This window comes from Dermacentor andersoni, chromosome 6 (assembly GCF_023375885.2).
Source record: "Dermacentor andersoni chromosome 6, qqDerAnde1_hic_scaffold, whole genome shotgun sequence".
Taxonomy (NCBI): domain Eukaryota; kingdom Metazoa; phylum Arthropoda; class Arachnida; order Ixodida; family Ixodidae; genus Dermacentor; species Dermacentor andersoni.
The window spans coordinates 69999830-70014411 of record NC_092819.1 but is presented as its reverse complement, the minus strand read 5'-3'; the positions used below and the strand labels follow the sequence as shown (position 1 = coordinate 70014411).

General features: G+C 45.0%; 1 protein-coding gene and 1 pseudogene across 2 annotated transcripts in view; both read right to left on the bottom strand.

Annotated features, from left to right (window-relative positions):
- Positions 1-258: 258 nt before the first annotated feature.
- The window catches only part of LOC126522368 (uncharacterized), a 58175-nt gene continuing 43851 nt past the window's right edge, over positions 259-14582 (bottom strand). Inside the window, exons 3-6 of one of the 2 annotated variants that reach the window (XR_008610502.2) lie at positions 13332-13440; positions 7716-7803; positions 3155-3287; positions 259-506 (exon numbers count right to left, since the gene is read on the bottom strand). Coding sequence is in view for 1 of the 2 variants with exons in the window: in XM_050171108.3 (XP_050027065.1) it covers positions 362-506; positions 3155-3287; positions 13332-13440 (387 nt within the window). In the remaining variant the exon portion in view is untranslated. The remainder of the gene's footprint in view (positions 507-3154; positions 3288-7715; positions 7804-13331; positions 13441-14582) is intronic. The other variant, XM_050171108.3, reaches the window with a different exon arrangement.
- On the bottom strand, positions 8160-9607 carry LOC129382441 (tigger transposable element-derived protein 6-like; annotated as a pseudogene).

Genomic DNA, 14582 nt, shown 5'->3' with positions numbered 1-14582 from the left:
CATTACTAATGTAGGCACACTATCGAAAACCAACCGTAATGCTTTGGGTCAATAATGTACATGTCGGAAGAAAAACTGTGCACTTGAATTGGTTGCTTTTTATACATGCATGTATTATAGGTAGATCACAATGATTGTTTCAAGTTAGCCTCAGTTTCAAATTAAAGGTTTCGAATACTATTACTCATACTTCAAGGTTGTCACACCAAACTCTAACCAAAACTACCCAGAGGTGAATTCCACAGACACTGCAACAGATTTCAAACACAGTGCTGCGCCAGCACCAAACCATATTTATTATTTAACTTACAAAGTAAAGGCTGCAAATAACATACTCATTCTTATGTTCTCAGTTCCAGGATCATGACGACAGGTTCAAACTTTCAAGATCCAGAACAGTGTTGTACTGAGAATCTGAAGTCTCGTCTTGACACACGTCTTGTACTGCTTTTAAGAATTCCAGTGCCTTGCAGGTCTCTGTGATCTCCTTCTTCAATGATGACATCCTAAATATAACAGATGAAGACAACAAGATAAAAAAATTTCCAGGGAGGCTTCCAAGAGCAACGTAAACTTCAGTTAGTGATAGGTCAGCTACTTTACTATTCTGGGTTGTCTAGCCTCCAGAATAGACACAACACAAATATAACAGGGACAAACTAGTGTTCGTTTGTTTTCTTCTTTATTCATGTCCTGCCATGTCGCAAAGATTTTGTCAATGTAGTCTCCACCTTTGCATTCTTTTTTTTATTCAAAGCACTAAGCCGAGTCCATTTCAATCAAAAGTGCTACCTTAGCCACAACTTGTGCTTTTTGAATGGCATTAGGCACTACCCTCAGAGATGTCAAATGTTCTAGGGTGTGTTCATAGGAGTTAGGCAAGGATGCCTGGGACTTTAATGCAATAGCATTAAGGGTCCCGTGTGGCAGAAAATCTGGCGTTGGCATCTGACATCCAGCATCAGACATTGTTTGGGCAAAAAGAATCTCAAGCCATGCATACCCAGGCCCTCCGTGCGGTGCAAGAAAGTTATTGAACTAATTGAATTTCTCAAGCTAAGTTACGTAGAAAAATAACGTATGACTTACACAGAACCTACAGACATATTAGTGTCAGATTGTAATTTTAATATAGGAGAAAACGTAATTCTGTTATTTGAAAACTCAAACAAATCCCTTTTGCAGCATTTCTACTATTCATAGACCAGCCACGGCATCTGCCATTTGCACCCGCTGGCACGCGAATATCTTGGAGGCCACGAAGCAGCACGCCCGGTTCCTTGCAATACCTTCAGATGGTGCTCGCCTCCGCCGCATCGCGATGCACGCAAGCAGCCGCGTTTCTGGTAAACATTACAGTTTTTCCTGGTAGCGTTTCCTGGCAGACATTACAGTTAGATACGCTCCAGTTGACAGGAAGCATGAGAAGCAGTCAGGGATCTTTGAATGCTATCACGTTCCACTCTTAAAAGTGAAGCTTAAGCTTCTTCCAAATTTTTCTTTAAATTCTCATTTAAGAACAGTACTGGGGTCAGTGGGTGCTGATTCTCGGAGGAGAAAAAGGCAATGCTCGTTTTGCAAAAAAGAGAGGCACCTTTCTTAGCTAAAGAAATATGAAAAATGTCCTCTCATATAGATGAGACCAAAGAAAGGTGAGAAAGTCCCGTCTATTGTGCTTCACCACAGTCAAATATGCATCACTAATGGGACCCAAAACTCTGCTCTTCTAAGTCCTCTCAAAGTACTCACTTCTTTCAACAAAGTGCTATTTTCAAGATAAATAATTATATATTACTAAGGTCTTGGAAATAGTAAGTGAGAATATGTGTAAATAGCACTCGTCTGACAATAGACCCCAAATATGCAACGCTTTGCAACGCTCAGATTTCATGTATTTTCCCCTCTACACGTCTGCACAGCAAACCTCCTGGAAGTCTAAAAACCATGGGGAATTTTATAGATAGCCAGACTTTCAAGATAAGGTAAATTTTGATGTTCTGACTGTGCATAGAGAACTTATAGGCTCGTAAAGTATAAAAATTTTTTCATTTTCTCATTCTATATACTCTTTGCCTCAGGACCAAGAATTTTTATGTAACCTGTGATAGGTGTATATGTATAATAGTACTTGACATTACATACAGCGTCATGTTTTTCTCTCTGCACGACTTTTTAAAATCATTTCTGAATTTTTAGTGGGGCTATAGTTGTGCACATTATGACTGCATGCTTGTGTTTCTTTGGCCCCCTTAAACACTGCTTAAATACACTAAATCTTCTGTGATACTCACACAGTCCTGCCAACTTTATCATTTCAAAAATACGACAGTGAAAGCAAAGAAATGTTAAAATTTGGTGCAAGAGAGTAATATTAATTGATAATTCATAATGTTGACTGTTTAAAAATATCCGAAGACTTTCTTATGGCGGGATGCTGTGAACAGCCACTCTGTTTCATAAATTAACAGCAACAATGGCCTGCACCGACGGCAAGCAGAAAGATTTAGCAAGTGTATTAATAAAATATTCATGTAATGGCGGTCGAACATTTGTTTGCCAGTATCCACTCGTTCTTTTAAGTTCATGTTGCTGATGCACAGGTAGGTCTGAATAATCAAGGGGTCCGAAAAATTGCACCATTAAAGTTACGCAGTAAATGCATTTGTCTTCTTTTTTAAGTTAATTTGCCCTAAAATATGTACGCAAACGAAAAGTCATTAAATATTTGCCTCAATACGACAACCATAAATGTGCGCTAAAGATCGGCCCTTCTATGATACAATCATAAAAGTTTGCAGGTATGCTAACACTATAAGCAGCGCACTGCAAATTGCATGTGATCATGGGCTTTCACGAGCTACCGGCCCAACCGTTTTCCAGTACACTGACTTTTTGTTGTGATAACAACAAGTTAAATTAAATAAATGGGTGACCTTTCTGCAATGGCCTCATACAAAGCACTCCCGCATTGTCAGAAGTCAGGTTCTGATAATAAGGAAGCGGTGCTCATGAGAACACAGGAGCCTGCAATGCCTGCATTTCAGGGAGCTTTTCAAATAACTGCCTCTCCTCCGGTGGCTGTTTGAAATGCCTCTCTGGGCAGAACTGATCAATTTAAAAGCACGGAGTGCAACAGGAGCGAGCATTTCCCTACCTGGAAAGCTCCTGTCCACCGACCAGGACCCCTTTAGCAAATTTCCAGCGTGCCTCTGACGCATCAGCAAGAGCCAGGTGCTTTAACGCTCCACCCTTCGCAGCCATCGCCGACAGACTTGAGCCCAGCTTCTCTGCAATGACGAAACAAGAAACAGGAAAGAACATGAAACGAAGCAAGACTGATGGTACCGACAGGCAGCCAATACAGTCGAACAACGAGAAGCTTTGCTTACTCCGACAATCACCTTTAATAGTTTCTTTTGTTCCAACATCCACGGTCTTTCGCTCTTTCTCGAGTTTCCTTGCATCTCCCAAGTTAGGCTTATTCCCGTGTCACTCTGACATGACTAGAGTTTCATAACCAACACTACCAGAAGCACAAGTGGCGCTTCATTTGCATGACTAGTACAGCAGATAATGTGTACAGTACCAACATGCGGTCGCTAACTTGGCCGGAAGCTGTGAGGAGTATGTGCTTGTGCTTTCTCTTAAACATTCACGTTCATTGCATGTTTGTACCGAAGCATTTATTTATGCTAATTTAATTCTTGAGGTTTAAAACCACTGCAGTTTTTTGCATAATTCTGTGTCATAAAAGAACACTTAATATGAGGCTAAACAACACGAGATAAGTTTAAAATGGTAATCTTAAAAACACAATTTTCAATATTTGTTTTAAAAGGCTTGGCTGATAGCCATAGAAAATAGAGACCAAGCTTGCCTTTTTGAATTTTGCACCAAATTATTGGCATCATTCAAAGGGGCCCTGAAACACTTTTCTATCTAATCATAAAAAAAGTCGCAGTTTCTTCCGAAAGGCAAAGCATCGACTGCGATAGCAAATTAGGAGACAGCTATAATAAGTAAGGATAGTAGTTTCACCTGTGATATAACATTGTAAACACATACTTATCAACTAAATTAACAAGCAAGGTCTAAGTTAGCACAAGCAAACATGCACACATCACACTCAATGACCGCAGACAGTTGCGGTCAAGACACTGACATGAGGAAGCGTGGCAGCAGCAGCGAGCAAAGTGACCTTCGTGCAGTCTATTGCTTCAATGCAAAACTGAGTGGCGAAAACACAGCAGATGCAAAGCTGCGAGCCGTTGGCCCATCTAAACACCACCTCTAAAGCAGATCGTTTTCAAGATAAAGCCCATGCAACCGTGCACGCCCTCACCATACGAAATAGCTGCCAAAGCACATCGCCACCCTTACCTCATCATCAGCCTGGTTACGCCTAAAGCCCCTCCACACACGTTTCCGCCGACCAGGTTAAGTACCTCCCCAGCTGCCTTCCCCCTTTGCATAGCTCGCAAGGCTTTCTTCTTCCAGCGTTACTTGTGCCATTTCAAATTCCTCTAGACTATTATCTCTTCCATTATCATCGTGGCTGCCACTGGTACTGTATAAATCTCTATAGAACTCGTCAGCCACTTGAACTATCTCATGCATGTTAGTAATGATATTGCCGGCTTTGTCTCTTAACGCATACATGTGATTCTTGCCAATTCCTAGTTTCTTCTTCACTGCCTTTAGGCTTCCTCCGTTCCTGAAAGCCCGTTCAATTCTTACCTTACCTCACTTCCCCCCGGTTCCTTGCACACGATAGAAGACTTGTTTCCTCTCCACTTTCCTCCCTTGCGGATGTGAGATTAAGCCGTGATTGTCGGCTCATGCTCAAACGTTTTCACTACATACGCTGTGCAGTGATGGTGTTATCGCCCTTGGGCATTATACGGATCATCACAGCAACGCTCACAATGCGATAAAATGGCTTCCCTAAAGAATGTCACTTTGCAAACCCCATGCCAGAAAAATTTTTCAGATCCTTCAACTATAAGTGAAGTTATCGCACCAATACCTTGCTCTCTCTTTTGTCTTCACTTGCATGCAGGAAGCTACACTACAGTGAGGTCAAGAGGGCAAACCCCCCCCCCCCCCCCCCCCCAATTGTCGTGGCTGTGAAAGGACTCGTCACTGTAACCCGTGGCGGCTGCAGTAGACTCCGCTATGCAGCACGCCTCGGCAGACGCAGTAATGCACAATTTTCATGTGTAGACCAGCAGTGCAATAATGAAATTATTTTTCTGTCTTTCTCAGTTCGCAGACATACATATGTTTCATTTATGTAACTCAGAGTTGGCAATTTCGTATTACTGAGAATGGTCTCATAATCTCAACACTGTCAGAATCCATCAAGTCATGGAGAGCTGGTGTGGGAACTTCAAATCAGGTGTCGCCACCTGTCTTTCAACGAGAAGACTCATACAAGGCACATTGCAGTATGTATGCAAGTAGGTTCCTGTGTCGCATTGTTTCGGGCCTCTTCAATAGAAGAAAAATTCAGCATCTAATGGTGGGATCGAACCTTGGCGCCTAAACACAACAACCTGGTGCTAAAAACATAAGCCACACTCGCACACATATTTCTTTCGTGCCGATGGAAACTGGCTCTTCCAGGCACAAGCAAGAGCCCACGCACGCAGGTGCTCGTCTCCATTTGATGATGGACAATTACCACAGTCATTCGTGTGCATCATCTTGCATAACAACAAGTACTACAGTGCAGTCCGCTTATAACAATATCGAGAAAGACGAAAAATATGATCGTTATAACCGATGATCGCTATATCTGGGCTGCAGTTATGAAAAAAGAAAATGTGGAACATACCTTTGCAGCTCCGAACTCGGATTCGCTACTTGCTCTAAAGAATAGATGATGTAGAAAGTAGGCTGTGAAAAACAAACTTTATTTCTAGCGCAAATGACTGTGTCAAGGGTTAGGCACGCCGAAATAGTCCAAAATCTGCACTTGCTTTTGCGGCAGCTTCAGCTTCACAACCGCGGTGTGCATGGATTCCAGCTGCTGCGCGAACACTGGCGGCAATCCTTTGGCATGCATAAAATCAATTAAGGAGTCTATCGATGACAGTGCACTTTGCGTAGACATTGTGGTCAGGGTCAAGGAACCACTGTCAATCTCGTTGTCACTGTCGCTGCTGCCGTCGCCACCGTCGCACAACTTTGCCGTCTGTTGAGACAGCACATCTTTGGCGATCGCCTCGTCGGTGACCTCATCGCAGAATGAGGCAGCACTGTCTGCAGTCAAAAACTCCTCCATCGACGCACCACCTGTGTCACCAGTAGGAACGAGCTCCCAGAGCTCGGTTATGTCAGCGGCTTCCACCATGTTGGTCTCAGTGGGTTGGGGAAGTTCGTCCTGATGCACAAAGCCCGCCTTTTTGAAGCAGTTGTATATGGTTGACTGCTTTACTTCATATCATGCACCATAAACGAAGCACACAGCTTTCAAAAAGCTGATCTTCAGGTCAGGGGGCCCGTCTGCATGACCCGACGTGCCAGGAGCTGAGCGGTGAATGGCTAAAATTAGCCACTCCAGCATGCGCCACAGATACAGGACTTTAAAGTTGGCAATCACGCCGGCGTCCAACGGCTGCAGGCCTGCCGTAGTATTCGGAGGCAGAAACATCAATTCGACATATGTTAGCTTCGGGTTAACGCTGTGTGCGCTACAGTTGTCAAGTAGCAACACTACTTTTCTTCCTTGGCCTTCAATTATACTGTCGAACTCGAGCAGCCATTCTTCGAACAGGCCGTGGGTCATCCACGCCTTCTTATGGCTGCGATACGCTCCTGACACTGCGCAGGCGTCGCGTCCAAGCAGCGATCGTCAGCGCCTCTTGCGGCACCTTCCGTCAAAACTGACACTGACGGACCACGCTACTCACGCTGCCTGCGCGGATTTGCCAACGTGATTGGATGTTCATGCGTGTTTTGAAATGAACAAATGGCGCAAGTTTTGCTATGTGGTTTCAGACCAATCTCAAAATTGCACGGTCGGATACGCCCTGCCATTCGTCGTAAAGGGGAAAAGCTCTAAGCTGCCGGGCACGTTCACAGCGTGAGAGAAGTCACCGGTGTGATTGTGCTGGCGAAGTGTCACTCCCAGCAAGGCAAACACAACTGCAGCGTATCTCTGGCCTGAGCACACTCAACTATCATATTATGCTTTGATCAAGCAGCTCAATTGAGTGTGCAGGCATGGCTGAGCTTATTAAGCGTATAGGCGTAGGTGTTCTTATCCAACCATTTGAGTTACCGTAGACAAAATGTGTCCTTCCATGGTACTGTTTTGACAAGCTTGCAAAGCCTCATTTGCCAGGGATGATGGGTGGCATATCTTTTAGAATTATTAAAAGGCTCTTTTAAACAACTTGCACAAAAATGTTATTAGACTGCTACGTTCTGCCAAACAACCACAGTATTTTGTTTACACTCTAAAACAAAATTACACCCTTTGGATTGTATCTTGCCACACAACAATAAACGTCATCTGTCTTGTCCACATTTCCTTTCTTTAACGCTGCGAGCCCGGTACTTCCCAGTAACGAACGGCATGCGTGTTATCAGCATGACATCATTCCCGATAGGAAAGTAGCGGGTGCGGCGTTTTCAAGAAAGGAAACCCAATCAAGGCAGATGACGATTATTGTTGTGTGGCAGAATACAACCCAAGGGGAGGAGCGTACCTTTGTCTAAGAGTATACAACTGCCGAGGCACCGGCACGACCTTGAGACGCTCTGGCCGCCAAGACTCGGGTGACCGTATACGGCAACCTGGACCCAAGCAGAGCCACACAGCGTGAAGTGCTCAGCGACTCACGCAAGCCAGAACACCTGCAGCCCCCATGCAGTACGCTTCGTACAGCAAAATAAATAGCTCTAAAAGATATGGAGAATTTGCAAAAATATGCTAGTCGGCTGCCCGGCAAGACTCTTTCTCGACCAAAAACTTCAGTCTACTGACTACAATAATTTCTAGTGCGATCCTCCAGGAAAAAAGCGCGTACACAAAACCACGACTGGCCAGGAAATCTGTAGAGTCGGAGAGCAGGCAGCCCTGCATGGCCGTTACAGCCTTTGACGCAGCAGTACCGCCGTCCCCACGCTATTTTTTCCTGGGCTGTTTTTGATGTTTTGCACATTTGCCATCATAAAACAGCGGTATGAGAATGTTTGCCCGCAGGACGGTGGCGCACGTGGTTCAGAAGTTTCGAATCACACGCGGTCATAACAACAATATGTGCGCCAGCTGGATTCTACGCCGTCGACTGAAGTTGTATCAGTACCAGAGTTGCGCTTTCGACGCTACAGGTGGCGCGGCCGTCGCCGCGAAACTCCACTGTCAGGAGCGTATAGCGGACCAAGATGTGCTGATTCTTTAAGCACGCTGGCTTCTTTGATCGCCCTATCATGAAAGGCTTGAGACGATGGCTCCCATCCATGCTAACGCACAGCAACACGGTCACCCTAAGTTTCGAGTGCTTCCCGCCGGGGCATCGATCTCCTTTAAGAGCGTGAGTGTTCGGCGGCAACATTTGAAAAAAACAGAGCAGTTTCGTCGCAATTATATATGTCCTCCGCGTAGCGCTCCAGCACGCCAGGCAGCTTTGTCTGCAGCCACTGCTGCTTTGCCTCTGTGTCCAAAGACGCCGCTTCGCCTACCACGTTTTTGTAAACGATTCTGTGCCGCTCTTTAAAGCGCTGAATCCAGCCTCCCCTAAGCTCAAAATTTGGGCGTCCCAGAAGAAAAGCGAAGTTTTTCGCTTTGGTGGCAAGTATTGGCCCACTAATAGGCACATTATGCGCGCGGGTTGTGATGAACCACTGGTAAAGCGCCTCTTCAACATCGGCGTACAAAGGGTCTCTAACCCTTTTCCGCTGATCGGCATGGCCGCTGACAGCTCCTGCCTTCACAATCGCAGTGCTCCCGGTTTTCTAGATGGTTGATATCGTCGACTGGGCGTGCTCATACTTCTTCACGAGGGCGCTCACCTTGAAGCCGCGTCGAGAGTCCTGCAAAATATCCATCTTCGTGTCAAGCGACACAGCTTCGCGCTTTGTCGGCGCCATCTTCGAACTGAGTTGTACCGTTGGTTGCACGCTGCTTCGATGGCGGCAGCCTGCTATCACAAGAGAGACTGACTGCAGGACGGGCGCCACCGCGCCGCGTTGCTTGTCGCTTTTTTTTTTTCTTTCTCTCTCTTTCGGAGCGACTGTGGCCGACGCGTATGAAGCAGCTAGCGCCATCTTGTGGCGCACTGCGCCTACTCAGGTACTCTCCGGTGCGCAGGCGAGGCGGGACGCACCTAGTAACGTTGCGACACGCAACGTGGTAATGGCGGCAGACACAAACTTACGGAGGTAAACATCGCCTCGTCTCGACATCGTTCGTTTCAAGGAACTAAGCAACGCAAATGTTACGATTATTTTGCACGGAAAAAGCCATCCGGATGGCAAAATTTTGATAGTTATATTCGATGTGCGGTGAATAACCTATCGTTATAAATGTTTGTTTTTTTCCATAGACCTAATGCATAAAATGACACTCTCATGTCGACCCATCGTTATAACCGATATATCGTTATAAGTGGACTGCACTGTACATACTACCATACTAGGGCCAACATGTACTATTGGAAATTTTCTGATTATATAGGGAAATTATCTTTATAAGATTCCAAGCACAATGTGAATAGTAGTGCACACGCTCGGATGTGTGCGACCGACAACTATGCTGGCCGCTATTGTAGCTCAAGTGTTGCTTTTTTACTGGGCAAGGAAACTTGAGAAGAAGGTAAGGAACGTGAAATGAGCGATGGAGCGAAAAGTGCCAGGCACGACGTTAAGAGCAGGAAGGTGGCGGTGTGCATAAGAGAGCAAATAGGGGTAGCCAGTGTTGGGCAGTATGGAAGCTACATGTAACTTAGATACTATCTTAGATACTCTTTGGGCACCTTGTATCTATCATGATACATCGGGCAAGGTGTGTATCAGTATCTGTATTTCCAATACACGAAAGAATGCATCGTTTATCTTAAGATACAAGATGCTGCTGCCGTAACATCACCATGAGAAACTATAAACCTTGGCTGAACCCCACTTCTGAAGCTGATACTGCTGCCACTAAGCCGCCTGAATAAAACTAAAGGCAGCGACATTCTTTTATCTTTCTGCCAGAGTCCTCAAGCAATGGCAGGCGGTGAGGTCTATGCATCCCTATTGGTGGAGCAGATTAGCGTGGTGGCGCCTGCGCCACCTCGACAAACACAGGTGGACAAACATCTGCGTGCAGCCTACATTTAATTTTTCTTTCTTTAGTTGCGTCGGTGCCATGACACTTGCTCGTAGCCACCGTACTGCAATGCATACACCAATGCATGTGGAGTATTTCCCGCAAATTCTGATGCCGCTATAATGTCGTTACCAAAGTTCCTCTTGCATGGTGCTTTGTTATGAAGTCTGAAGAATACAAGAATAGGGTTGCCTGGCATCTAGTGGCTTTCACACATTAGTAATTTGGAGGATATTGTGGATGTAAGTTTGACTGTTTTGAACCAAAGAGTTGATGATGCTGATTCCAAGAGACAAGGTATTCAAGGTATTTTGTGAACGTGACTGTCGCTCGCAAGCACCAAAAGCAATTTTTTAGACTATGTCACATGATAAGAATTCTGTGAAATATGATTAAGCTACGATCCTGCATATTACGGATGGTCTAGTGCTTGTTTATATGTCATGAAAGTGAAATTTCATAACTATTAGTGGCGCCATCTGTATTGTGTTCACTGTTGTCATGTGATGCGAAACAGCCTTTCTATTTTACTTAGGCATATTTTTATTTTTTTCAGCTCAACCTTCAAGGGCCCCTCACCAGGTCTGGCCATGTTGAGCTGACAAGCACAATGCATACAATGCATGCTAATGTTCGTGTCTGCGAAGTATTACATCGCTACGCACCACAGAAAGAGCTTAAATTTCAAACCGAACACCGTTTGCCCTTCTCCTCGTGGCCGCCGCACTCCCAACCGGATAGTCGACTTATATCACACAAGTTCGCCTACATACATCACACTGCTGTGACATCACTCGTTCATGCTCTATGAACCGCTTGTGTCTGCCTCAGTATTCGTGTTGCACTGACTTATAACGCTAGTCAGGTGTTCTCGTGCACAATGTGTAAAATAGTGTGCTGCGCAGCAAAAAAATCGAGGAAAAAAAAAACGAAGGCGGGGCCCATGACGTATTCATCACGCAATCCTCGAGCTCCGGTATAGGAGAACGCAGGGAAGGAATTTCGCTTGCAGAGGCTAGACGGCGCAAGTGGAGAGAGTGTCTCTCTTGCAGTGGCCCTCGCCTCCTAAAATCATGGGTTCAGGGCACTGAAATATTTCTATCTCCACAATTAATAAACTAATTTGAAAAATTATTGCTGCAGAATGCTCCCTAGATGGCACATAACAACTTCCAGCATATAAGTTGCGGGAAGGGTGCAGTCCCTCAGTCCACGCCAGAAGGCCCCAGTCCTGGCCAACCGTGCCCAAGAGCGCCCAACCGTGCCTCGAACCACTGCCTGCGCTCACAAGACACCTTGTCCTCTACTTCTTCGACTGCTGACTCCGATGCCGGAGTTCCGATAATGCCGGTGACTTCTATGATGATGATGGCGGAGTTCCCATAAACCATAATTTGCTATGTGGCCTGGTGAGGAGCCCTTTAAATTTTTTACTGTTACAAATCACCAGGTAATCGGAGCTATAAGTGGCAGTAGTATGAATAGTGGCAGTATCCTGCGACGTTTTGTGCCACTACAGTACGTATGAAACATTTTTGGGCTGGAGAAGTTTCCTCACAGAAAAAAAAATCGTAAAAGGATTGCATTTTAATGAATATGCCACTAACAAATGCTCTGCGCCAGCAGACAAGCAGAATATGTAAGGTCATTGCAACTTTATGTGCTCTCTGTATACACAATGCATAAAGGAAAAGTGTCGCTACCAGCACTGTTGCTGCTGTACACCTGTCCAGTGATCCGGTATTGCATAAACTGTGATACGGCTTACGGACAACGTAAAACTTCATGCCGACATTTTCACCACTGTGCAGAGGCTTCTTATTGACATTCATGTAATCAGATGGCGACCCACTAGCTGGTCGGCAAGCAGAGCAGTGACTCCCATCAATTACAAAAGTGACAAGCAAAAACCGCCGACCGCATAGCATATGAAGAGCTTTCATGTTAAGCAGCTAAAGCAACTCCAATAAAATGTTTCAGAACAAAAATATTACACTTTGAGCAAGAAAGGCAAATATTCTGAGATGCTAACAGACATTTCATTCAAATGAAACAAGGTTGGTCGGAGTTAAGAAATTTTCAAGCAAACATTTTTGTGCGTACGCATTTGCTGTTACATTATATAGCTCGATAATAAGAACTTTGCAAATGTATCAAAGTATCTTAAGATTCAAATGGAAAGCATCGCATCAGACACAATTATTGCAGTAGTATATTGTATCTGTATCTGAAATACTTGTTGTCCGAGTATCTTTTGCATCATGATACCAAATGATAATTTGCCCTAGGGCTGGGCATAGTGTATCTTTGCCCAGCCCTAGGGGTAGCTAATATTCAGTTGACATTAAGAGGGAAAAATGGAGCTGGGGAAGCTATGTAATGCATAGGGTAGATAACCGGTGGACAATTAGAACTACATAATGGGTGCCAAGGGGAGGGAAGTCCAGTTGAGGACAGCGGACAATTAGGTGGGGTGTCAAAATTAGGAAATTTACAGGCATAACTTCGCATCAGCTAGCGGAAGGCAAGGTTAATCCACTGGGAGGGACCTTTGTCCTGCAGTGGACAAAAAATAGGCTGACGGTGATGATTTTTATCTGGCACAATTTCACCCGATAATAAGCTAGATTCCTAACTAACAGTTTGACAGTGTTTACCTTTTCACCGCCACTACAATGTGACAATATATTAAGCTATACTCTTACTTTAAACCTCTGAAAAGCTTGATTGGTGCATTTCTGCTACCACGAGGCTCTCGTGCAGATGCAAAGCTCATGCAAACACTTGGACACATTTCTTAACTTAAGTTCCGTGCCAACAGCAAAACAAAGGATGCTTTAAAAAAAAGAGAAATATATCTGCACAGTTCACGCAGTTCCCAATCAGGCTAAACCCTCAAACATAATGCCTCCAACATACGCTGGAATAAGATTTGCTTACAATGGTGGCTGCATGGAAACAGATGGACGGGATGCAAAGCGAAAACAAAGTAGGCAAAAGGAGGAACTACCTCTATTGGCAGGCTTGGCATCTCTGATGACCACGACACCAGCATCCAAGTGCTTCCTGCTCTGTTCAGCAAAATCATCCCTCAGATCACCAATGTCACCGTGTGTATCCTGCAATGTCAACAAAACAGTAATGTGCATGAACAGTGATGCCACTGGTGAGATACACTCATCCTGTTCGCCAAGGTGCTAGTTTCCGCATTTGCAGAGTTTAACGACTCTAACCTTTCAACTAGGCAGCTTTCAAATGACTGTAAACCAGGCATGTACCCAAGGGGGGGCCCAGGGGGGCCCGGGGGGGCCCGGGCCCCCCCCCAAAATTAGGACGCATACCCCCCCACCCCTCCCCACACACACTCACCGTCCACGCCACCACTTCTCAAACACATTCCTAAAGCGCCGCGAAATCAATGTCGAGGCTTGACAGCTATTCGGCGGTCAACATTAGTAGGTAGTTATCGGGACCTACTGGGATGTGAAAGCCAGTTTCCTCATCGATTCGGTGCCCGTGCGATTAACTCGAGATGCATTCAGTTGTCACCGTCTATTCAACGGTCACACGCATCGCTGTTGGTTTGTTAGTTCAACCTTCTTTGTTTAGACTGATCTAGGGTCCAGGAAAGGGATTCAGTTCGTGGTCAGCTGGTCTTTATGCACGTGGAACGAGCTGCGGCCGGAGAAAACGCCAGTTGCGTTCAACTTTTCCCTTTACTTCATTATTTCCTCGAGTGATGGCTCGCCGAAATGCTGACAGATCCTCGAAACCATACGCCCGTGATAAGGGTTAGATAAGGTGGAAAATAAAATAATACGAGACAGCGTCCATCATCAAACTCTGCAGTAACTCTTAAACTCATAGACAATACGACTTTCACCCATAACTCGCTTGGTTTTTCCCTAATTGTACAACTCTTTTCGCGCAAGATTGCCAACTGGAAACAAGAGTCGCAAGGACTTGAGAAATTAAGCGATCTACTAAGGGAGAGAGCCAAATCAACAGCCAAACAGGAAGGAAAAGCGAAAATTAACAAATTTACCCATTGTTTATGAAAATATTTATGAATCAACATTTTTTTATTAAACTATGAAGTAGAGAAAACGCCGCCTGAAGTGGAGAACAATTTCATGTGCACTGAATGACACTTATACAGTTATCATTCGAGCCGCCTGACGTAGCCTCTTCTCTGCTGTGCTTATATATATAGGTGTCTTTCTAACCTTCCGCGGTGGGCGCAGTACGTTTAGAATCCCAG